The 22023-nt window shown below is 37.2% G+C and overlaps 1 protein-coding gene across 1 annotated transcript; it reads right to left on the bottom strand.

Annotated features, from left to right (window-relative positions):
• Nucleotides 1–685: 685 nt before the first annotated feature.
• ccdc22 (coiled-coil domain containing 22) lies at nucleotides 686–21434 on the bottom strand. The gene is made up of 16 exons (XM_053504030.1): nucleotides 21072–21434; nucleotides 20454–20631; nucleotides 18883–19015; nucleotides 17510–17616; nucleotides 17235–17319; nucleotides 14929–15098; nucleotides 11607–11819; nucleotides 8281–8472; nucleotides 7168–7287; nucleotides 6970–7086; nucleotides 5091–5192; nucleotides 4880–4987; nucleotides 4700–4795; nucleotides 4557–4616; nucleotides 3395–3469; nucleotides 686–2032 (listed from the first exon to the last, which is right to left on the bottom strand). Exons 1-16 carry the CDS (start codon nucleotides 21119–21121, stop codon nucleotides 1919–1921), a joined length of 1920 nt encoding a protein of 639 aa, XP_053360005.1. The 5' UTR covers nucleotides 21122–21434; the 3' UTR covers nucleotides 686–1918.
• Nucleotides 21435–22023: the final 589 nt, after the last annotated feature.

Here is a 22023-nt window from a genome sequence, read left to right on the forward strand (position 1 = left end):
GCGACCAATCACTTTGGTATTGTTAAATGTTGTGTGTAGATTAGCCAGAGAAAAAATATTTATTGTATATAATATGGACATAGCCTAACTTACCTCAAAATCCAAAACTGATGTCATCCGTTCGAAGGAGAAAAAATCTTCAAGAGAAATGCCTGTTCTCTCTCTTTTATTAGCCATCTCTAAAGACTGACTCTGGGTCTATACTATAGCTTCCACTCACAACATTGTGAGCAGATATCTATGTAATTGTGATAAAATAAAAATTATTTTAACCAATTTAACCTTTATAGCCTCCTTACAGAATGTAAACTGGACCAAAAAATATTAATAAAAAAGGTAGAATCTCTCAACAAATATGAGTAAAACAAAAATGGGTATCAAATTGGTTGCAATGTAGCAAGGAAGAATTTTTTTTTTCTATGACAAACTATGTACGTTTTTTTTTTTTTTTTTTTTCTTTAAACATAAGTTTAAAGAAACGATTAAGAAATGCTTCCTGTCTGTGTCCTTATCTCTGGTTATCTGTCTCTCATCGATTATTAGTCCAGCTGATGAACGTGTCCCCATGCACAATGTCTACACACTAGTCCTGGACTAAAAGGGTCAATATTTTTTTCAATATTTGTCAGAGATACAAAAACCTTATACGATAAATATGTTGAGAATAAATACAAAACACTTATAATCCATTAATGTATGTATTATTATATCAGTATGCAAAAAGTACAGAAAAAAATTAAATACATTTTAATAATATTTCTGCCCTGTGATGGAGTATACCCTGCCTTGTTCCCCAAGTCTCCTGGGATAGGTTCCAGGCCCCCCCGTGACCCTGAATACAGGATTAAGTGGTAATGACGATGAGTGAGTCAGTAAGTAATATTTCTTTTTGTATTCTTTTTAATCAAATCACTTGTAAGAATCCTACAATAGCATAAAAAAGTTGTATTTTCTAACCATTCCATTGTGAAAAAAAATTACATTTACTAAATTTTTGCACATTATTTGGAACTTTCAGCAGGGCCAGATTATTTATTTTTACGGTCTCATATAATGCAGGAAATTTGCAGTACAAGAAACATGGACATTTATTGGTTTGACTCAACTAAGTAATGTATCAGTAGACACATTGATTAAAATAAAATTCCAACCATGGGTTGTTTGTGGTATCTCTAAAATCAAACAAATTACAGACTGGCTTTATCTACATGGAACATTTTAAGATAATACTTGATTGATTACTTAATTTTCTATCTCATTTTTGAGATGTATTAAATAATCAGTGTTCTGGGTTCTTAACAGTTAAAGACAATGATACACTATTCAACCATATGACTCGAATGATTGCTGTAGATTAGAGACAAACACGCTAATTTTAGGTCACTTTTTGCAAATTCCTATGGTATGGGCAAGACACTACATAGAAGTTATGGAAGACCTTATATAGCATAAATGCTACATAAGATGCACCCCCCTGAAAATCTTTTTTTTTTTATTAATCCATAATTTCCAAAGTTGAACCATATCTCTTTAATATTCCAGTGCTCTTATTGGCAATTTTGAATAGTACAAAATCAGGGGTCACAGTTAATAAAGTCGTCATTTTGTATTTACAGGCAAAGGATATGTACCGATACTCCTTGAACCGCTGCAACCAAGGTCAAATGAGGGGAAAAGCAGAAGATTAGAATACATTCAAATGGTGCCAACATTTTCACAACAAACTAAATTTCTGTCGTTTTGATACAAAAGAGTATTGTGTCCACATCTCCAGCCGAAAGCGGCTTTGTAGGCGCTTGGGTTGGAATTAATCGAGATCACAGATGGCTCATGAGCTTGGAGATGGAGTGACACTAGCTTTACCGTTAGAGCCGATCATAGTGTCTGTATTGTTGAAGTAAATACTTCTCCATTTGAGTTAGCCTTCTCTTATCTTAGCAGCTAGGGCAGAGTTTTCTTGTCGAATAGCCCTGTAGTCTTCCAGAATCTTCTCCAGGTTGCTGACGGTCTTTTTACCATTTTCAGTCTCAATCTAAAGAAAGGAGGAACAGGAGGCCACAGTTTATACAATTCTTATAAACCATTATTTTTTTCCTTGTTTTGACTACATATTAAAAAGAATGATACCAATAAATGCAAACTAAATATCTCTAATCAATTTATTTCTAGTGAATCATATAACTACATTTGAGTTGCAGATTCAGCAAAGTATTCCTATAATCAAAGCAAGCACTTGATTAAAGATGAAGCAGTGTTGATCAGTTTATGGGGAAAAGGTGTTGTGATCAATGACTCTTAGAAGGTGGTCCTCTTTTCCTGCCTGTCATGCATTTATCTAAATTACTTTTTGCCAAGCAGTTCATTGGGAACAAGAATAGTTTTTTACAAAATTTCATCACATTATAGTGGTGCCTCTCGAGGTATAGTATATGGTCAGTTGAAATATAAGTTTTGAAGCAGGAAAATTGGGCAAGCATAAGGATCTGAGTAACTTTGTCAAGGGCCAAATTGTTATGGCTAGATGACCAGGCCAGAAAGCTGTCAGATCTTGTGGGGTGTTCGTAGTATGCAGTGGTTAGTACCTGCCAAAATGTGGTCCAAGGAAGAGCAACAGGTAAACCACTGACAGGGTAATGGACGCCCAAGGCTCACTGTTGAGTGTAGAGAGTGCATACCTTGGTACGAAAGTACCATAACGATACTTTACCATGATGCACAATTACAGTAAAAGAAGGGAAGCTGGGAGAGGTAGTGTGATGCTCTGGGCAATGATCTGATAGGAAACCTTAGGTTTTGGCATTCATGGTTATGACACGTACCACCTACCTATACTTTTTTTGCAGATCAAGTAAACCACTTTAGAGCAATTGTATCCCCTATGGCAGTGGCCTCTTTCAGAAACATAATATGCCGTGCCACAAGTCAAAAACGGTTCAGGAATGGTTTGTACCAGAGTTCAAAATGTTGACTTCAAATTTCCCAGCTCTCAACCACTCAAGCATATGTGAGAAGTGCATGGAAGTTCCACCTTGCAATTTACACAACATCTGCAGCTAATGTTTTGGTGCCAGATACAGCGGCACACTTTCAGAGGTGTTGTGAAATATTCTAAGGCTGTTTTGGTGGCATAATGGGGATGATCACTGTAAAGAAGTATAGGTATTTCTAACAGCTATTTTGTAGCTAAAGTCATGAACTAATTGCTAATGGCCTGGAGAGAAAACTATTTTCACCATTTGTTCAGTCATAAATGTTCCTGGTGTAGAGGATAGCGTAATTCTAATCATATTTGATTTACTTAATGACAAAAAAATGGCCAGTTTACAGAAGGATTAAAGACGTGACTGGGTAATAAACGCAAAACACTCCTTCTAAAAAGTAAAAGTTTACAAACCTGTTCCTCCAGATCTCTAATCTCTCTCATGATGCTGCCTGTATCTTCAATAGTCTGGATAAGCTGGGTGCAGTTCTGAGAGCAATTAAAAAAACAAAACAAAAAAAAAAACTTAAGTATATACTGTAATTACTGGACAATAGTAACCGTAAGCAGTCTCTTATTTTCAGTTCTGATTCCAAAACCATTCATTACACTTTGATATGCTGGATAATGATTACAGTGATTATATACATGCACCATCCAGGGGGCACTGGTGGCTCAGTGGTAGGTGTTTCACCTGCCATGCGGAAGGCCCCAACCCCAGCCACTGGATGCAGTGCCGGTCCCAAGCCCCGATAAAATGGAAGGGGTTGCGTCAGGAAGGGCATCCGGTGTAAAACCTGTGCCGTGTTGTAGTGCGGACTGGGTATTCCGCTGTGTCGACCCCTTGTCGAAAGCAGCCGAAAGACCAACAACAACATATATTGTATCCACCATCCACTTTCTTGGGAACACTAGTACTCATGGTCACTGACACAATTATCCAACCAGCCAGTGAGGTGGCAGCCAAATGAATTACGTTTTGTAAATATAGGTTAAAAAAAATCAGAATAGGGTAAAATGTGTTCTTAGTGACTTTGTCCATGAAACTTCCAGGATTTTTACATGCAACAGTTTATTTATAATTTGCAAAAAAAAAAAAATGGAATAAGCAGTTATGCAGAAGAAGCACCTTTGGATGAAACAGGGCAGTGGAGAATGGCTAAACTTGTGTGAGCTGATAAAGAGGCTATAGTAACTAAAATACCAGTCTTTACACAAGGGTGAAAAGAAAAACATCTAAGAAGGTACAACACATCAAAATGTGTTGGAAACAGAAGGAATCTGAGGTTACAGTGAGGAAGCAAACTGCAATTCCGTTGTGTTTGCACAATGACAAAGTTGTGAAAAAAGTTTGAAAAATAACTTTGCCTTTTTAGGATCATTGGCTGTGTGCTGCCACATGATTGGGTAATTAGATAATTAAGTTAATTGAGTTAAATAGCCAGTTGTTTTAATCTACTGACCAGTAAATATATAATCAACATCATGTAGCTACTGTTTAGTTTTAGTTTTTTCTTTTTTTGTTACTGTGTTTCATTCTTGTGTTGATGACCATAGGCTTTCAGTGTGCCTTTACCTCATGAAGGGCAGCCAGGTATTTATAAGATTTACGAACAGATTCATCTTTCCTGGCATCCTATAGTATAAAAACAGAAACACAAATTAAATGAGCTTCCTTCCACCTGAAATATTTCGGTTACTCAGTCACTGAGCACTTACCTTAAAAACTAGCTCATCGGTTACTGCAAACGTTCTGTCAAGTTTTCCTGTAAGTCCGTTAATCTCTTTCTGCAGGTCCTTAGTGTCTGACAAAATCTGCCATGCACAAGCAAGACCACAGTTCAAACACCAGCATTTTAACAGTATTACACAGGGACTGAATAATTAATAAATAAAAACCTTTGTTATTTCCTCCTTTTGTTTCTTAATGTTGCCGACTATTTCCAAGATCCTCATAGTGTAGGCTGAGCGGGCAACATCTTTAGGCAAAGTCTCATACTCCGTTATCTGTATTAGTAGTGCAGGAAAAATAATGTAAAAGACAGGTAAAAACAGGAAGACAAATTAGACAGTTTTTCTTTACCTTACAACAACACTTCGTCTCTCTTACCAGCTGCTTATATAGGCTCTCCTTCTTTTTAGCTTCTTCAGCAGACTGTCGGATTTTATCATGAAGGTCCTTGATTTCAGATAACTTTCTCGAAGACTCCATCTAATAACAGATTTAAATAATAGTAATTATGCAACAGCCAGTTCCGACTAAGCAATCTGATCGAAGAAGCGTTCCAGGAGTGGTGATAATGGATAGCAACAGCACAGAGACATTTACCTATATGTCCCAGGTGTTCTACAATCGTTAATTACAGGCATTTGGTGCATGGTTAAAGTAGGTCTGAATGGAACACAGTACTGAGGAGAAAGCAGTTACCTGGCAAGATGCATATTCAAAACCAGTCTCTGCCACATTTTAGAAAGAAAACACATCTGATAATGGCATATAATTTTAAACAACACATTGTCTACTTAATAATTGCTTTAAAGACAATCAGAAATGCTTATGTGTTGTGTTGTTTTACGGTTAAGCAGAGCTAAAAAGCTAACTAGCTTCTAACACAAGGCTTTATTTTACTTTTACTTATTCCCTAAACAATTACTTGGTAGGGCTGCTTGATTATGGCAAAAATTATAATCACGATTATTTTGATCAATACTGAGATCACAATTATTAAAAAAATTATTTATTGACTGTAGAACATGCATTAGCTGATGTCATGCATATATAAAAGCATAGATAGATTGATATACAGACATAGGCACATTCCATAAATGCGGCATAATAATCATTTAATCTGGATTATCCTGTTTTCATAATTGTTGAGAGCCAATGATCATAATCGAAATTTAATTAATTATACAGCCCCACTACTTGATGTGTTGAACAAGTGATTGTACACCCTAGCGCACTAGCTTTCCACTTAACGCTTTTGAAATTTGACTCAGGAACCTGGAAGTTAACAGAGATGATATTTTAAAGCAGAATAAGTGGAAATGTTAAGAGAAACGTGTCCACCACCTACATGCTTTATTCTTCTCACCTTTTGGCTTCATATTCCGGTAGGAATTTAAAACTACTTTCTCCCCTTTTAATTAAAATGTCAATCACTGTCTGTTGCCAGCTCCACCAGTTGCAGTTAGTTAGTTCCACCAGTCGGAAAAGGGTATGTGTTGGTGAGCCAAATAAGTAGTTAAATAAACAAGCAAATAATAGTGGTTATCATCACTGCTTTGATGCCTCTGGCACTCTTTGACTGCGCACTTGTGCCTATGACCACATCATATCCGTGCTGTAACCAGCACAACAGCACTCCCTCTCATGTGAGATTGCTTAATGTTAAACACACGTTTCTTCAAAATATTTGCAGTATTTGAAGAAACAGTAAATTATTTGAGTTGAGTTGCAGGAACTGAAATTGATAATTATACTCAGTATGATCCATGTCTAGAGAAGATGAGTAAGTAAGCAAAAATGAAAAAGAAAAGCTGCCCCTGCATTATTTTGGTTAAAGAGGTTAAAGAGGTAAATCAGAACTGAAAAATCTCGGCTAATTTTTACTCTCAGGGAGGCAGGAGCAGAAAGTCCGATATGAAGCTTGTGGATATGGGATGAGAAAACAATTCCAATAATGTTAGTCCTTAAATCTGAGGCAGGTTACGAATTGGGACAGAGCATGAGCTGCTGTAGTATGGTGACATGTTTAATTATTAAGCTGGCACCATCCAGTAAAGCTTTTCCTGTGCTTTTAATATTTATGTAAAAAACTGACACAAAAAAAGAGCTAAAATTACCTGCAGTAAAACCACGATTCATTACAACATTTTAAATATGTATTTGATGTTGTCTGGTTTTAACTAATACCGTAAGAATTTAAGTAATATGTTCTTAACACTATGGGAAAGGATGACAAGGATTATATATAAAGTGGCTGCACCTCTCGGTTACTGCAGAGCTCTTTGAGCCGGCGGTGTTCATCAATAAGTGGTGCTCTGTGTTTCTCCCACTGTGAAGCCAAATGAACCACTCGCTTTGAGCTTGCCTCGACAAGGCTCTGAAACACACATTGAGAATGCAGGATATTTTCACTATTGTTAGGACTAGAGAGCATGGTTTATAAGGATGGTCCGCATACCTGTAATTTAATCAGGTTGTTCTCAGCATCTGGTAGGAGGTCGATGGTTTGTTTTTTAACCCTGGCGGTGTTCTCCTTTTCTGTATTACGTACCTCTCTCTGTTTCAGCTCATCTGATACCTACAAACCAAATTCATAAACATATGACTTTCAGTACTCCTTGCAAAAAATGCATTTTTGAGATTTGAATGCACAGTGCTCATGTTCTACTCTTCTTATAAAAAGGTCTTTATATAGTTTTATTATTCTTTTATTAATAAAACACTGATATGTGCAAGGCATTCAAGTCAAACTGGGACTTTTGATTGTGCAAAAAAACAGAACAAAGTTATGAAAGTAAAAACTACATTTATTTCTCTATATAATCACCTGCTACACTAATGCACATATCCCAGCGTGTCACTAGTCCTTGGATACCATTCAAGGCATAAAGTTTTCTCAGTATGCCAGAGTCAAGATTGGACTGCTTCACATCTGAAACACAACCCTCACAGGATGAAATCACTTGGAGTGAAGTCAGGACTGTACAGGGGATGTGGCATAACTCCCAGAGGAGTTCCTGTAATGTGTAAGTGGTGTTTGTGAATGATTGTGTGCACAGTTGCCACAGAAAGATGAGTCTCTCCCACAAGTTGGTGACCAGTTGTCCATCTATTTTCAAGGATCAGGTGTTTCACCCGCTGAATGTTCAAAGGAACGACTGTGGTCATCTCCGAGCCACCTCGTCTGGGATTGTCATTTGCGCCATTCAATAGTTTTCCTGTGGCTAAGAGTCTCATCACTGCACTGAGCTTCAAATCTTCTATAAGTGTTTACATATATGTTTCATGTCTTTATTCACAAGAACTTTTATCACAAGCCCGGGTTTGACTTGATTTGTGAATTTTATTAAGCCAATTATTTATAATGTGTTAAAAAGTGATACCAATCTTGCTAATATTTTTTAAGAATTAAAATGAAAAAACAACAACAACAAAAAAAGCATCCACACACAAATTCTTACACAGAAAGCACAAAGCTCAGTTGGACAACTTTAGCTGGAGTACACTGCATATAATTGCAGGACTGTTTTTCCATTTGGAGATGTTATTCCGAACAAGCAGCAGTCATTACCTGGTGAATAGACACTGTGAGCTGCCTTATGTCCCCGCCCACCTCCTCCATTTGGACAGAAAGCTGCTGTAGTTGCTGCTGGAGAGTGGAGAGTTCTGCCTCCTGCTGGGCCTTTAGGTCCTCCTCTGACTGGTGGGAACTAGGAAGTGCACTTGCTGCTGCTGCCATCTGCTGAGCGGCTTTCTCAGGTTCCTGAAAATAATAACACCCCGTGTGTAATCTTGTATAACCACTAGGTGGAGAAAAGGCAGTGTGGCATGATAAGGAAATGGTCCACCGTTACCATTTGTTACATTAATGTTAATTATGCATTTCTATAGGCAATATTTAAAATGTTTTGTCACATTAAAGGCAACTATGTCACTTAACCCAGCTCTGTTGTCAAAATAAAATGAAAAAAAGGGGAAAAAAACATTGTTAGTGCATTGTGCAACTATGTTGGACTCATGTGGCATTTAATGATGACCAATTAGATCAATTTGGATTCTTACTGTTTTACTTACACTTTTCTAAATGCTGAATATAGTGAGCAATATAGTTAGCCTGTCATGTGTCCACTCCATGATTGATTCTGCGGTGAATAAATTACATCCTCGCTAACTTGCTAATATTCTCAGACTAGGCCTTTGCTAGCCCTAAGAACCTACAGTCGTGGCCAAAAAGTTGTTTTGAAAATTACATAAATATTGGAAATTGGAAAAGTTGCTGCTAAAGTTTTTATAATAGCAATTTGCATATACTCCAGAATGCTATGAAGAGTGATCAGATGAATTGCATAGTCCTTCTTTACCATGAAAATTAATTTAATCCCAAAAAAACCTTTCCCCTGCAATTTATTGCTGTTATTAAAGGACCTGCTGAGATCATTTCAGTGATCGTCTTGTGAGAATGTTGACGAGCACAAGGCTGGAGATAATTATGTCAGGCTGATTGGGTTAGAAAGGCAGACTTGACATGTTAAAAGGAGGGTGATGCTTGAAATCATTGTTCTTCCATTGTTAACCATGGTGACCTGCATAGAAATGCGTGCAGCCATCATTGCGTTGCATAAGAATGGCTTCACAGGCAAGGATATTGTGGCTACTAAGACTGCACCTAAATCAACAATTTATAGGATCATCAAGAACTTCAAGCAAAGAGGTTCAATTCTAGTTAAGAAGGCTTTAGGGCATCCAAGAAAGTCCAGCAAGCGCCAGGATCGTCTCCTAAAGAGGATTCAGCTGCGGGATCGGAGTGCCACCAGTGCAGAGCTTGCTCAGGAATGGCAGCAGGCAGGTGTGAGCCTGGTGTCAAGAAGGGCAGCAAAGATGCCACTTCTCTTCAAAAAAAACATCAGGGACAGATTGATCTTCTGCAGAAAGTATGGTGAATGGACTGCTGAGGACTGCGGCAAAGTCCTATTCTTCGATGAAGCTTCTTTCTGATTGTTTGGGGCATCTGGAAAAAGGCTTGTCCGGAGAAGAAAAGGCGAGCGCTACCATCAGTCCCGTGTCATGCCAACAGTAAAGCATCCTGAGACCATTCATGTGTGAGGTTGCTTCTCATCCAAGGGAGTGGGCTCACTCACAATTTTGCCCAAAAACACAGCCATGAATAAAGAATGGTACCAAAACACCCTCCAACAGCAACTTCTTCCAACAGTTTGGTGAAGAACAATGCATTTTCCAGCACGATGGAGCACCGTGCCATAAGGCAAAAGTGATAACTAAGTGGCTTGGGGACCAAAACGTTGAAATTTTGGGTCCATGGCCTGGAAACTCCCCAGATCTTAATTCCATTGAGAACTTGTGGTCAATCCTCAAGAGGTGGGTGGACAAACAAAAACCCACTAATTCTGACAAACTCCAAAAAGTGATTATGAAAGAATGGGTTGCTATCAGTCAGGATTTGGTCCAGAAGTTGATTGAGAGCATGACCAGTCGAATTGCAGAGGTCCTGAAAAAGAAGGGCCAACACTGCAAATACAGACTCTTTGCATAAATGTCATGTAATTGTCGATAAAGGCCTTTGAAATGTATGAAGTGCTTGTAATTATATTTCAGTACATCACAGAAACAATTGAAACAAAGATCTAAAAGCAATTTAGCAGCAAACTTTGTGAAAACTAATATTTGTGTCATTCTCAAAACTTTTGGCCACGACTGTAAAGACTATGTCTAATTTAAATGCTTTCCTACAGTGCACTGAAAATATATATTTAACGCACTTGCGATTTGGCTTAAAATTACTGAGGTAAATCCTTTGGCTAGTGTTAAAACTCTTAAAAATCAAGTTGAACAGAAAATACTGAAGGTAAGCTGTTATCAGCTTTCGTTTTTAAAACAACATTAAAGTTTTAATTTCCAAGATCACTAAAACCCACAGGTAAATGGTTATTTTCAAACAAATGTAGTTTGCTAACATTATCACATCTGTATATACTGCATATATGTAATAAAAAATTACAGCATACAGCCAAAGCAAACTCACCAGACACCAGAATATTGTTTTTTTTTTTTTAAGAGGTTGTAGATAGAATTTTAAACACTGAGATACAAAAAAATGTCTTGAAGGGTACTTCAGACATGAATTACTTTCCATCAATCTTACTGCAATATAAATGGTCGGCTGTGGGTCTGAATGCATGCAGTCGAATTTATGCACAGACATGCACCAGCATACATTCTGTTGACATAGTACATATTGTGGGCCAACCAGATGTCTCGACAGGCTAGGTAATAATGCTGTAAAAGCTGTGAGTTGTGTTGCCAGATTAAGTAAATTTCTGCCCAATTCTGTTACTTTTCATAATCTTGGGACGGAAAATGGTACAATAAAAGAATTAGGCTGGTTAGAAGTAGTGCAATGCTGAAATTAGGTATCCTCTAAATGGTCATAAAACGCATTAGCATTCACATTACCAGCCTGAAGTGACACAGATTTGTTTTTTCTACGGCTGTCTGAACACTCAAATCTCATGTTTTTTAGATTGGACCTGAGCCACTTTCATATGTGCTCATAGATCGGATATATAGCTGATATGTGACTTGAATGACCTTTTGCCTCCGTGCATGCATATCATACTTCACTTAATAGTCACTGTCGAATATCATAATAATAAGAAATATGATGTGCATTCTATGGTTCTGTGTCACAGGCTTGGGTATGCCTGAATGAAGTTGTGAGGCACATTTACAAAAAAGTATCCTGTCTAAAAAAAAAAGTCTTTGCTTTAACAGATAGATAAAGCCAGCAATAATATATATTCTATGTTTAATAAGGGATTATGGGAATTTACTGACTAGGAAGGTTTTTGTTGAATATCAGCTGCACAAGCAGACATGTACCTGTGTAAAGGTGAATTTCTCAGAGTGAGTAAAGCGTGTGCCTTTGGTCAAGACATCGCCTCCTGTTGTAGCCCCAGCGAAGGAGCTTAACAGTTCAGAAAGATCAGAGGTTGAACGTGTGGTGTTGTGTGTGTCGGGCCGAGGTTGGGCAGCTGCCCTCAGCTGTTCCTCTATTCGCTTCTGAAGCCGCATTCTTTTCCTCGAGCGATACTCCTGTAGAAATGAGAAAAAAGGCACTCTGTCCTTTATGTGACTTCCATATTAAATGATCTAAGATAATTGCAAACTTTAAATACTGTATGACAAAACTGTCTGATGACCACTGCGAAATGTTGTATTTTCATTCCTTACTACCCAATTCTGTCAGTTTTTTTTAGATTAATGGCATTTAAAAGAAGCACAAATGGCTTCTAAATATCAGCTATGATTATAACTTGTTGATTTTTCAGGTACAGAAATAGCTGCTATAGCACAGACAAGTGGGTTTATTTGTAGGCTGAAAACAGGCTGGAAACCAACAAGAATTGTGAAATGTCAGCAGAGAGGTGGGTTAGCAGACAAGCCCAAGAAGACCTGAATGCTGAATCTAACATTAATGTGAGGGAAAGAGCACTGTGAATCTCCTAAACATGTTTATCTCTGTTTTTACCACTATGCCATAAGTGGAGGGGGCAGGAACAAGAACAAATTTAACACTATTCCCAGAAATGAACCAAAGTTCAAGGTTTTTTTAAGCTGCTCAGGATAAGAACCATTAAGCACAGAATAAGTATATAAGCATTTTAAAGATGTCAAAGTTGTAACAAAACTTAAAAAATACTTTTGACTGAAAGAGCAGCAATTATAAATGTATAAAGAATTAATTGAATTGGCATTTTTTTTTTTTAAAAAGTAAAAAAAAAAAAACATAAAAAAACACAATCATATTTGTTCTCAAGCAAAAGTAATTTTTTGATATATATATTTTTAAAGTATTTTATTCTTTATATACAGTGCATCCGGAAAGTATTTACAGCGCATCACTTTTTCCACATTTTATGTAATGTCACAGCCTTATTCTAAAATAGATTAAATTAATTTTTTTTGTCAGAATACTACACAACACCCCATAATGACAACATGAAAAAAGTTTACTTGAGATTTTTGCAAATTTATTAAAAATAAAAAAATGGAGAAAGCACATGTGCATAAGTATTTACAGTCTTTGCCATGAAGCTCAAAATTGAGCTCAGGCGCATCCTGTTTGATCATCCTTGAAATGTTTCTGCAGCTTACTTAGAGTGACCATCGGGTTCTTGGTCACCTCCCTGACTAAGGCCCTTCTCTCCCGATCGCTTAGTTAAGATGGCTGGCCAGCTCTAGGAAGAGTCCTAGTCGTTTTGAACGTCTTCCACTTACGGATGGTGGAAGCCACTGTGCTCATTGGGCTCTTAAAGCAGCAGAAGTTTTTCTGTAACCTTCCCCAGATTTGTGTCTACAGACAATTTCTTTGACTTTATGCTTGGTTTGTTCTCTGACATGAACTGTGGGACCTTTTATAGACAGGTGTGTTCCTTTTCAAATCATGTCCAATCAACTGAATTTACCACAGGTGGACTCCAATTAAGCTGCAGAAACATCTTAAGGATGATCAAGGGAAACAGGATGCGCCTGAGCTCAACTTTGAAATTCATGGCAAAGGTTGTGAATACTTATGTACATGTGCTTTCTCTTTTTAAAATTTTTTTAATGAAAAGCTGTGAACACTTCCTGGATGCACTATATATATCTTATCAGTCTTATGCAAAAGTGTGGGTACCCCTTGATAAATAACAGATTTTTGTGATTTTTTTTATTTTTATTAAAAAGATGTTAACACATTCTTTCTTGGAAGTGGAAAAATGCACAAAATTTTTCAGCAAACATTGATGCATAGTTACTTCTTATGCCATAAACTAAAAAATAAAAAAATAAAAACATTATTATGGCACTGTGCAAAGTTTGGCACCTTAAGAGTCCCAATTCTTTCAGTTTCTTAAACCTTAATAAGCTTATTAGGTCTAATGCATGCCATCATCTGTCATTAGTAAATGCCAAATTCAAAGCTTTACAAATACTCTGACCCTTCAAACCTTGTGCATACACTTGTGGACAATCAATAGCCATGAGTTCCTTTAAGCACCTGTGTAAGACTCTGAAAATGAAAGTTATTGATGCCCACGATGCAGGAGAAGGCTACAAGAAGATAGCAAAGCATTGTCAGCTTGCAGTTTCCAGTGAGAAATGTAATTAAGAGATGGCAGTTCAGGGGAAATATGGAGGTCAAAATGAGATCTGTAAGACCAAGAAAACTCTCAGAGAGAACTGCTCGTATGCCAGTCAGAAAGACAAATTAAAACCCCGATTTGACTGCAAAAAAATCTGCAGGAAGATTTAGCAGACTCAGGAGTGGTGGTCCACCGTCCCACAAGACCTTCATGAAAGAGTCCACAGAAGAAAACCTTACCTGCATCCCCAGCATAAAATCCAACATCAGAAGTATGCAATAGAACATCTACAGAGCATGATGCATTTTGGAAACAAGTGCTGTGGACTGATGAAGTTAAAATAGAACTATTTGGCCACAATCAGCAAAGGCATGTTTGAAAAAAAAAAAGGAGCAGCATTTTATGAAAATCTGAAGTTGAAACGAGGATGGCTTCTACAACAGGACAATGATCCTGAAAATGACCCCGACATACATACCCACTATGTAATACCTCAAGCGACGCAAGTTGAAGGTTTTGGAATGGCCATCACAGTCCCCTGATTTAAACATTATTGAAAATTTGTAGATATTAAAAGAGTTGTGCATGCAAGACGACCAAAGAATATTACAGGAATTAAAGCCTTTTGCAAGGAAGAATTGAAGAAAATCCCAAGTACAAGAATTGAAAGACTTCTGACTATAAAAGCGTTTGCAAACTGTGATATCTGCCAGAGGTGTTACTAAGTACTGATTATGTAGGGTGCACAGTGCCATAATAATGTTTTATTTATTTCAATCAGTTATTTAACTAAGGGGTGCCCAAACTGCCCTAACATAAGACTCTACGTATCTATCTATTTATCTATCTATATCTATATATATATATATATATATATATATATATACACACACACAGTATACACACACACACACACACACATATATATATATATATATTTTTTTTCTATACTTATAAGAGACTTGTATTCAACTTCTGCTAATAAAAAAGTTAAATGTTCTTTGGTCTATATGACATCACAGACTTGGCGTGCAGCTCTGGTATGTCCCGGTGTCTATTGTGATTTACGAGTGTACCTCAGGAGTGAGCCTGGAGAGAAGGCCTTGGCTGTTCCACTCGTTCTCCCACTCCTGTGCTGCACTGAGCTCTGAAACATGGTTCTCCAGCAGAGAGGCAGGCACTGAGGCAGCTTGAGAGGGCTGAGAGGTCACAGGCAGCAAATACTCTCTCCAATACTCTTTCATCTCTGAGAGACATTTATATTATTTTTAGAGCAGAGGTATTCCATTAAAATTTGTAAAGAACTAGTTATATAAAATCCTGAGCCCATATTTGTCATATCGCTATTGATTGAACAAATGACAACTGACAAAATATGATTAAAATAAATTTTTTCGCAGACCAAAATACAGTTTAAATTAATTTTCAAAAGAAACTAGACTGTCTTTAACAGTTGCCCTTCTAAATCTTTTACCCTGTTATCGTAAGCATGTGGCCCAAGAACATTTAGTCCACTGAATAAAAGCTGGCTGTTTCTAATTTGGCCTGGATCGAGCGGTGAGCGTCTGTGTGCTTTTCATCAAATTATTTATGTGACAGCCCAGAGTATTCCAAGACATTATTAATGCAGTAGTTTTGTTTGAATCGATTGGTCAATCATTGTTTAAATTAAGCTTTGTGCCTCTACATATCAGGGCCCTAATTGTACATCACAAGGGTTCATGGACAGTTATTGTACACATTGATAGTTTCGATAATCCAGTGTACACATTTTTGATGTACAGTACTTTGCAAAAGTCTTGAGCCAGGACTTATTTCTTCATCTTTTGCTTTCAAAAAGCCAGACTCGTGTTTTTAATATATTTTTTTATGTTTTCTTGAGGAATAGTTCTCAAGGCTTCCTAAACAGACTTGGCGTTTAAATAAATAGAATGGCTCTCATTTTTGGCAAGTTTTCCTCTTTTTTTGCCTCTTATTTTCAGTCCAGTCCCAGAAAAAATTATATTTTTTGTTAACTTATACAGTGTTCTACGACTCATTTAAGGCTAAAAAAACCCATCTATCTTAAAGCATGAACCATTGAGAAACAGGTGCAGATGATGACAGATGATCAGGCCGGTGATTAGTACACTGGTGATCCTGAATGCTGAGTGGTTGAAGCACTTGACAAGGGAAATTAGGTTTTTGCTTAGTTTGTTACAGAAACAACAAATTTTTAAATCATTTGGCACTTTTCAGTGTGTCACAGTAAAACATTTATTCCCATTTCTTAAATTTTATTCACATAATAAAATTTATATACTCAGCAAAAAAAGAAATGTCCCTTTTTCAGGACTGTGTATTTTAACAATAATGTTGTAATAATCCAAATAACTTTACAGATCTTCATTGTATAGGGTTTAAACAATGTTTTCCATGCATGTTCAATCAACCATAATTAATTAATTAACAGGCACCTGTGGAATGGTCGTTAAGACCCTAACAGCTTACAGAAAGTAGGCATTTAAGGTCACAGTTCTAAAAACGCAGGACACTAAAGATGCTCATCTGCGTGAAAGTGCATTAGGCATGCTGCAGGGAGGCATGAGGACTGCTGATGTGGCTAGGGCAATAAATTGCCATGTCCGCACTGTGAGACGCCTAAGACAGCGCTACAGGGAGACAGGAAGGACGCTGATCATCCTCGCAGTGGAAGACCACGTGTAACAACACACCTACGTGACAGGTACAGGATGGCCACAACAACTCCCCGAGTCAAACCAGGAACACACAATCCCTCCATCAGTGCTCAGACTGTCCGCAATAGGCAGTCCATGAGGAGGAGATTCACTGTAGTACTTCAAGCAGCTGGTGGCCACACCAGAAACTGACTGGTACTTTTGATTTTAAACCTCCCTTTATTCAGGGACACATTGTGAAACATTTTTGGTTTATGTCTTATGGTGTTGACTCTTTTAGTGTTCATACAAATATTTACACAAAGTTTACTGAAAGTAAAAACAGTTGAAAGTCAGAGGACGTTTCTTTTTTTGCTGAGTATATAAAGAAATGTCTCAGGACATTTGCACAGTTTGCCAAATGTGTGTGAATATCTGACCTTCACAGCCCATATGCTCTTTTAAACACCCCATTGTAGATTTAGGTTGTTTGCTCTTCTAAGAAGATTCAATATATCTGCTACAGTGGCCACGCTTACAAAACTAGATTCAGTTATATACAAAGGTCATTGAGTTTTTCTACAGTATATTTTTGTCTGCCTGATGAAACATTTCGGTCATTCCTCACACAGAGGGCGTTCCACCTGTGCTTGAATTAAAGAAGCACTTTCCCAGTGAATATAGTCTAGAAACTTATAAGCACAGAAAAAAGGGGATGAGCTTACCTTTAGACTGTTTCTTGGCAGGAACTTTCAGTGAGTATGGGAGACTTAGTGGCTGGGCATGGAAACTGTGACATGGACCAGGACTCTGAGGACCCATCATTAAAATTGTTATACTAAAGCAAGTTAGATGAATGTCTGTCAACATAGTTAAGACACATCTTTATTTCAAGGACAGTCTAAAAAGGACTGATTTAAAAAATAATGCATTTATTAAGCATTCAAAACAGTAATATAAATGTGAACACTGCAGCCAACCCACAGTGGTCATGTTGTACCTGGGTTTTGTGGTGCAGGGGAAGTCTGAGGGATGGTGGGAGCCAAGGCAATGCCAGCTGAGATTTAATCTGGGCTGCAATGGCTTTCTGCAGAAGAGCCGACTTGCCTACGAGACAAGCAATGTGTCAAAAAACAAAGGAAGCATGAAGCAGGTGGATGTTTCTATTTAGTCACTCCAGGAAAGCAAGTCGTCCTAAAACCCAAACGCAGCATGCATTAAATGGTCAGGAAAAATCTGGTAACTCCCACCACTGTGCCTGTGATGATGGGCTTTGAAGCTATAGCTATAAATTGTACAGCTTTACAAAACCGTTGTATTTGGGTTTAGTGCAAAATAATAAACCAAAATGAATTCTCTTTGAATTGTGGACATAACTCAAACAATAGGGTATTATTAAACTAAAAACAGCATCAAAACCACCGTTATACAAAGCATATGACCTTGATGAATGGAGTTGATTTTGGACATTTTCCAAAAGACACAAATTTGAGTGCAAAGGTTTGTATATTCTTTAGGACAAAGGAACTTAACATACAGAAGCACTTCATTTATTTAGTGATAATTGGGCAAAAAGCTGTTAATTTGGTCCTTAAACATGGTGTTTTATACTTCCTGAGAGCTTGGTTCAAATGCTAGCAGGTCATACACTGCTTTTTTTGTTGGTTCGGATTCATGTTGTACACTGAAAAAATTTGCATGCAGAAAGTATGGGTTCACAAACCTTTGCGCTAAACTGAAAACCCTAACCCTTCCTAACATAATGTACAAAACGCCAGAATTACTGGCAGCGTTCAAGAGAAACTGCAAAAAAAAAGTCTGTATAAAATACATTTTATATACAGCAGAACTCTTTTATTAGTCTTTTACTAAACCTGTGTGTTAATGTTGGCATAACCCAAATTGAACCAAAACACTTTCTTAAATGTTGATAGTCATGATCTGGCAGGTCTCATAGTGGCTTAATAGTAAGCACTGTTGCCTTAAACGTTCAAGGGTTGGGATTTGAATCTTGCACCTGTTTTGTGTGCATAGGTTTGCATCTTCTCCCCGTACTTGCAGGATTTCCTTCAGGTACTCTGGTTTCCATCATCATGGTCAAATACATATATTGTAGGCTTATTGGTGTTATATATACTTTTTTGTTTCACAAGCCCTTGTTATTCTCTATAGCAGAGGCCTCACAGAGGCCAGTTGTGAGGATGGCAAAAATGCTTAAAGCTTGGTTTTGCAGAAAAAGTTGCACTACTTATGAAAACATTCTGAATTAATATTCTATTACTAAAATAAGGTGTCATTTTGTAACTTCTGCTGATCGTGGTCACTCTTGCCTGTACGATATTCTGCACAATGATAACCCACTTCGGTTTGTACCTGCTGGTTGGTCAGACACCTCTGCGCTTTCTCTGGGCAGCTTCTCCACCAGGAACATGAGTAATGAGCGGATCTCTGGCTCATTACTGTATAGGAACGTCTGGTAGCCAATCTCCCCCTTATAGCCCAAGTCCTACAGACAGACAGCCAGCAGAAATATTTTTTTTTTATCTGAAGCTTTTCAATAAGATTTAAGTGTGTAATATACACTGTATATTGTAACTTCAGATACCAAAATACTAAAGTTTATTCTGCTTTTATTTATAAATGCTATGCATTTGGACCCCCCCCCCCCATTTACTGCAAAATATGTTACATTTAGACACATTTATATATATAAAAAAATATATACTGTTTACATTTACTTAGATGGATATTCAATTAGATGTTTACAAGATACTTTTAAAAATCTATTTATTACAAGTACACTGCTCTTACCTTCATACAAAATCTATTTTGCACTGACTGCTGATATTTTGTTTTACAAACTTCTATATTGCATTGACAAGGTAAACACTTAAGAGAACAAACTGTATTGTGATTTCTCTGTATGTCTGCATGTATGGTGGCATTGACAAATAAAAACCTTGAATCTCCAATTTACCCTCTCAAGAAACATTAATTGTATGGACATGATCATGATGGACATCTATTTATTAAAATATTTGACCTATTATTTAAATGTGTTTACTAAATCATTAAAAAGCTTATCACTGTCATAAACCTGTGCAGTTATTAATTCTAAATACACATCAACCTATGTCTATGCCTCAAGAAATCTGGTTTTGAGGACATGGTTGGAATCTATCCTGTATGAGCCCAGTTATCACTGCACAAACCCACAGAATATATTGCTTAAAATGGTCTAATGATTTAAATAAATAAATATATTTAAAAAAATACACAATATGGCCAAAAGTATGTAACCACCAAGTGTGATTTTTGAATATCCTAGTTCAGATTATTTCTCACCTTGCTGTTACTATAATCACCACTTTTATGGAAATATTTTCATCATATTTTAGCTGTGGGGATTTCTGTGTTCATTTAGTGACAAAAGAATTGGTGAAATCTGGCACTAATGTCTTGTGAGGAGGCCTGGTGCACAGTCAGCATTCCAGTTCATCCCAAAGTGAGGTGAAGGTCAAGACTCTGCAAGAATCAGGACTCCGCACTCAAGTTCTTCCCCTTCAACCTTGGCAAACCAGGTCTTTGTGGAACTGTCTTTAGACACAGGAGCTGCTATGCTGGAATATGCTTTGCTCTCTTGGTTCCAGTAAAATGGAATAGTAAGGTAACTGTACAACATACAATAACATTCTATACAGTTGCTGTGCTTCCAACTTTCTGGCAAGGTTCAGGACAGTTCCAGGTGTCCACAAACCTTTGGCCATATAGTGTATGTTAATTAAAAAATAATGCATCTGTCCCAAGTGTATTTTTATGTCCTATTCAATCGGATTTTCTAATAAATTATAGAAAAAGAAAACACTATAATATGTTTGCCCATATCATGTAAACCTTTACCTTTAAACAAGAGTAAGACAGAAATGTTACCCTTTTTTTTTTACCTGGCAGGCTTGAGCCAAGCACATGCCGACCCTGAAACGGGCAGACATGCCAGGGGGGAGCGTAGGAGAGAGTCCACTGCCCACAGCCGGGTCAATTACACGCAAACATCTCACCACCGCCTGCACTATGAGCTCACTGGAGAACTGCTTAATACTCTGCACATCTTCATCTATCTCACTACAGGACAGAGAAAAGACAAACAGGATTTACCAGGTATTATTAAGCCATTTAGAAAGACAGAGATACTGAAAGTAAGAAGAAGTGTTCAAGGGTAAAAGTTCTGCACACATGCATGCTCAGACATGAAAGCAGACTGACAGATACCTAGATTACCCAATCATTTCAAGCAATTTACACTAAAGAAGGGGGGGGGGGGGGGTTGCTTCCTCCTTGTATAAAGCAATAGGAGTTGACTCACAAGACAAGTGATAAAATCTACACAAGAAACTTACAATCAGCACTTCCGATCAGCACATCAAACATGCAGTTCTAACTCATTTCAAGAAATAAGTTAAAGATTTAATGGATTACGAGACTAAACTTAAATGGTGTGTGTAGCTGCAGGTCAGTGATCACGGATTGGAAAACAAATCACAGTTCATATCTTCAGAACTTACGTGCCAGCCCGTCTCAGAGAATGGATTAAAATCCTGTCAACTTCTTCCATCACTGAAATCTATTAAAATAAAGCTGCAAAATCAGTACCAGAACCCCCAACACCTTCAACCAGATGACTATCATAAGGCTGTGTGTTCTCGCTCAGACTTAACAAGCATTAGCATCGCGACTCATTGGTAGCACGGCTGCTAACTTAAGATAAATGACGCGCAATAGCAACCCACAACCACTGAATTCCCATCATCAGTTTGCAAAATATAAATTTTTGAGATGTTTAATGCGACGCTCGATACTCTAGAAGAAAATGACAGGACAAAAAAAATACAAGCTTTAGCGCTCAGGTTTCTTTTTTTTTTTTGCTGAAAGAGAGGAGGAAGTCATATGCAAGGAGTGCCCGCCCAAATGCACTATGGGAAATGAAGTTTTGTCGTGACAGCAAAAGTTTGGTCTTTATTTTGAAAAATACGCTAGCGAAACACGCCTACCCACAATGCCTAGGGGTTCAAATCTCATGACTCAAAATGACGCTTAAGCACGTGCGCGGTTATTTATTTATTTATTTACTTTTATATTTAAATAGCTAAAGTCATGTTTAATTCTAAGTAAACAATACGCGGAAAGCGAGTAAAAGAGATTGCGGACTAAAATAATATTACACTAATTAAATAAGTTAGCATACATACATCTTATTTATTATTAATAATATTAATTAGGTTATACGTTTATAAACTTTTTTACAACCTTTTACATTATTGCATTATACTTAAACTAATTCTCCCATTAACGGCTTATCAACACATTAGTTATCTAAAAAACCTTTACTTTTATTATTTCATACTGTGAAATCCTGAATATTCAAAAAGAACTTCATGCATATATAATATGCAAAAACTTCATTATGTCTAAGTTTAGCTGAAATAAGATGCTTCTGTATTTATCATACAGGCCTAT

The sequence above is a fragment of the Clarias gariepinus genome, chromosome 9 (assembly GCF_024256425.1).
Source record: "Clarias gariepinus isolate MV-2021 ecotype Netherlands chromosome 9, CGAR_prim_01v2, whole genome shotgun sequence".
Classification (NCBI taxonomy): Eukaryota; Metazoa; Chordata; class Actinopteri; order Siluriformes; family Clariidae; genus Clarias; species Clarias gariepinus.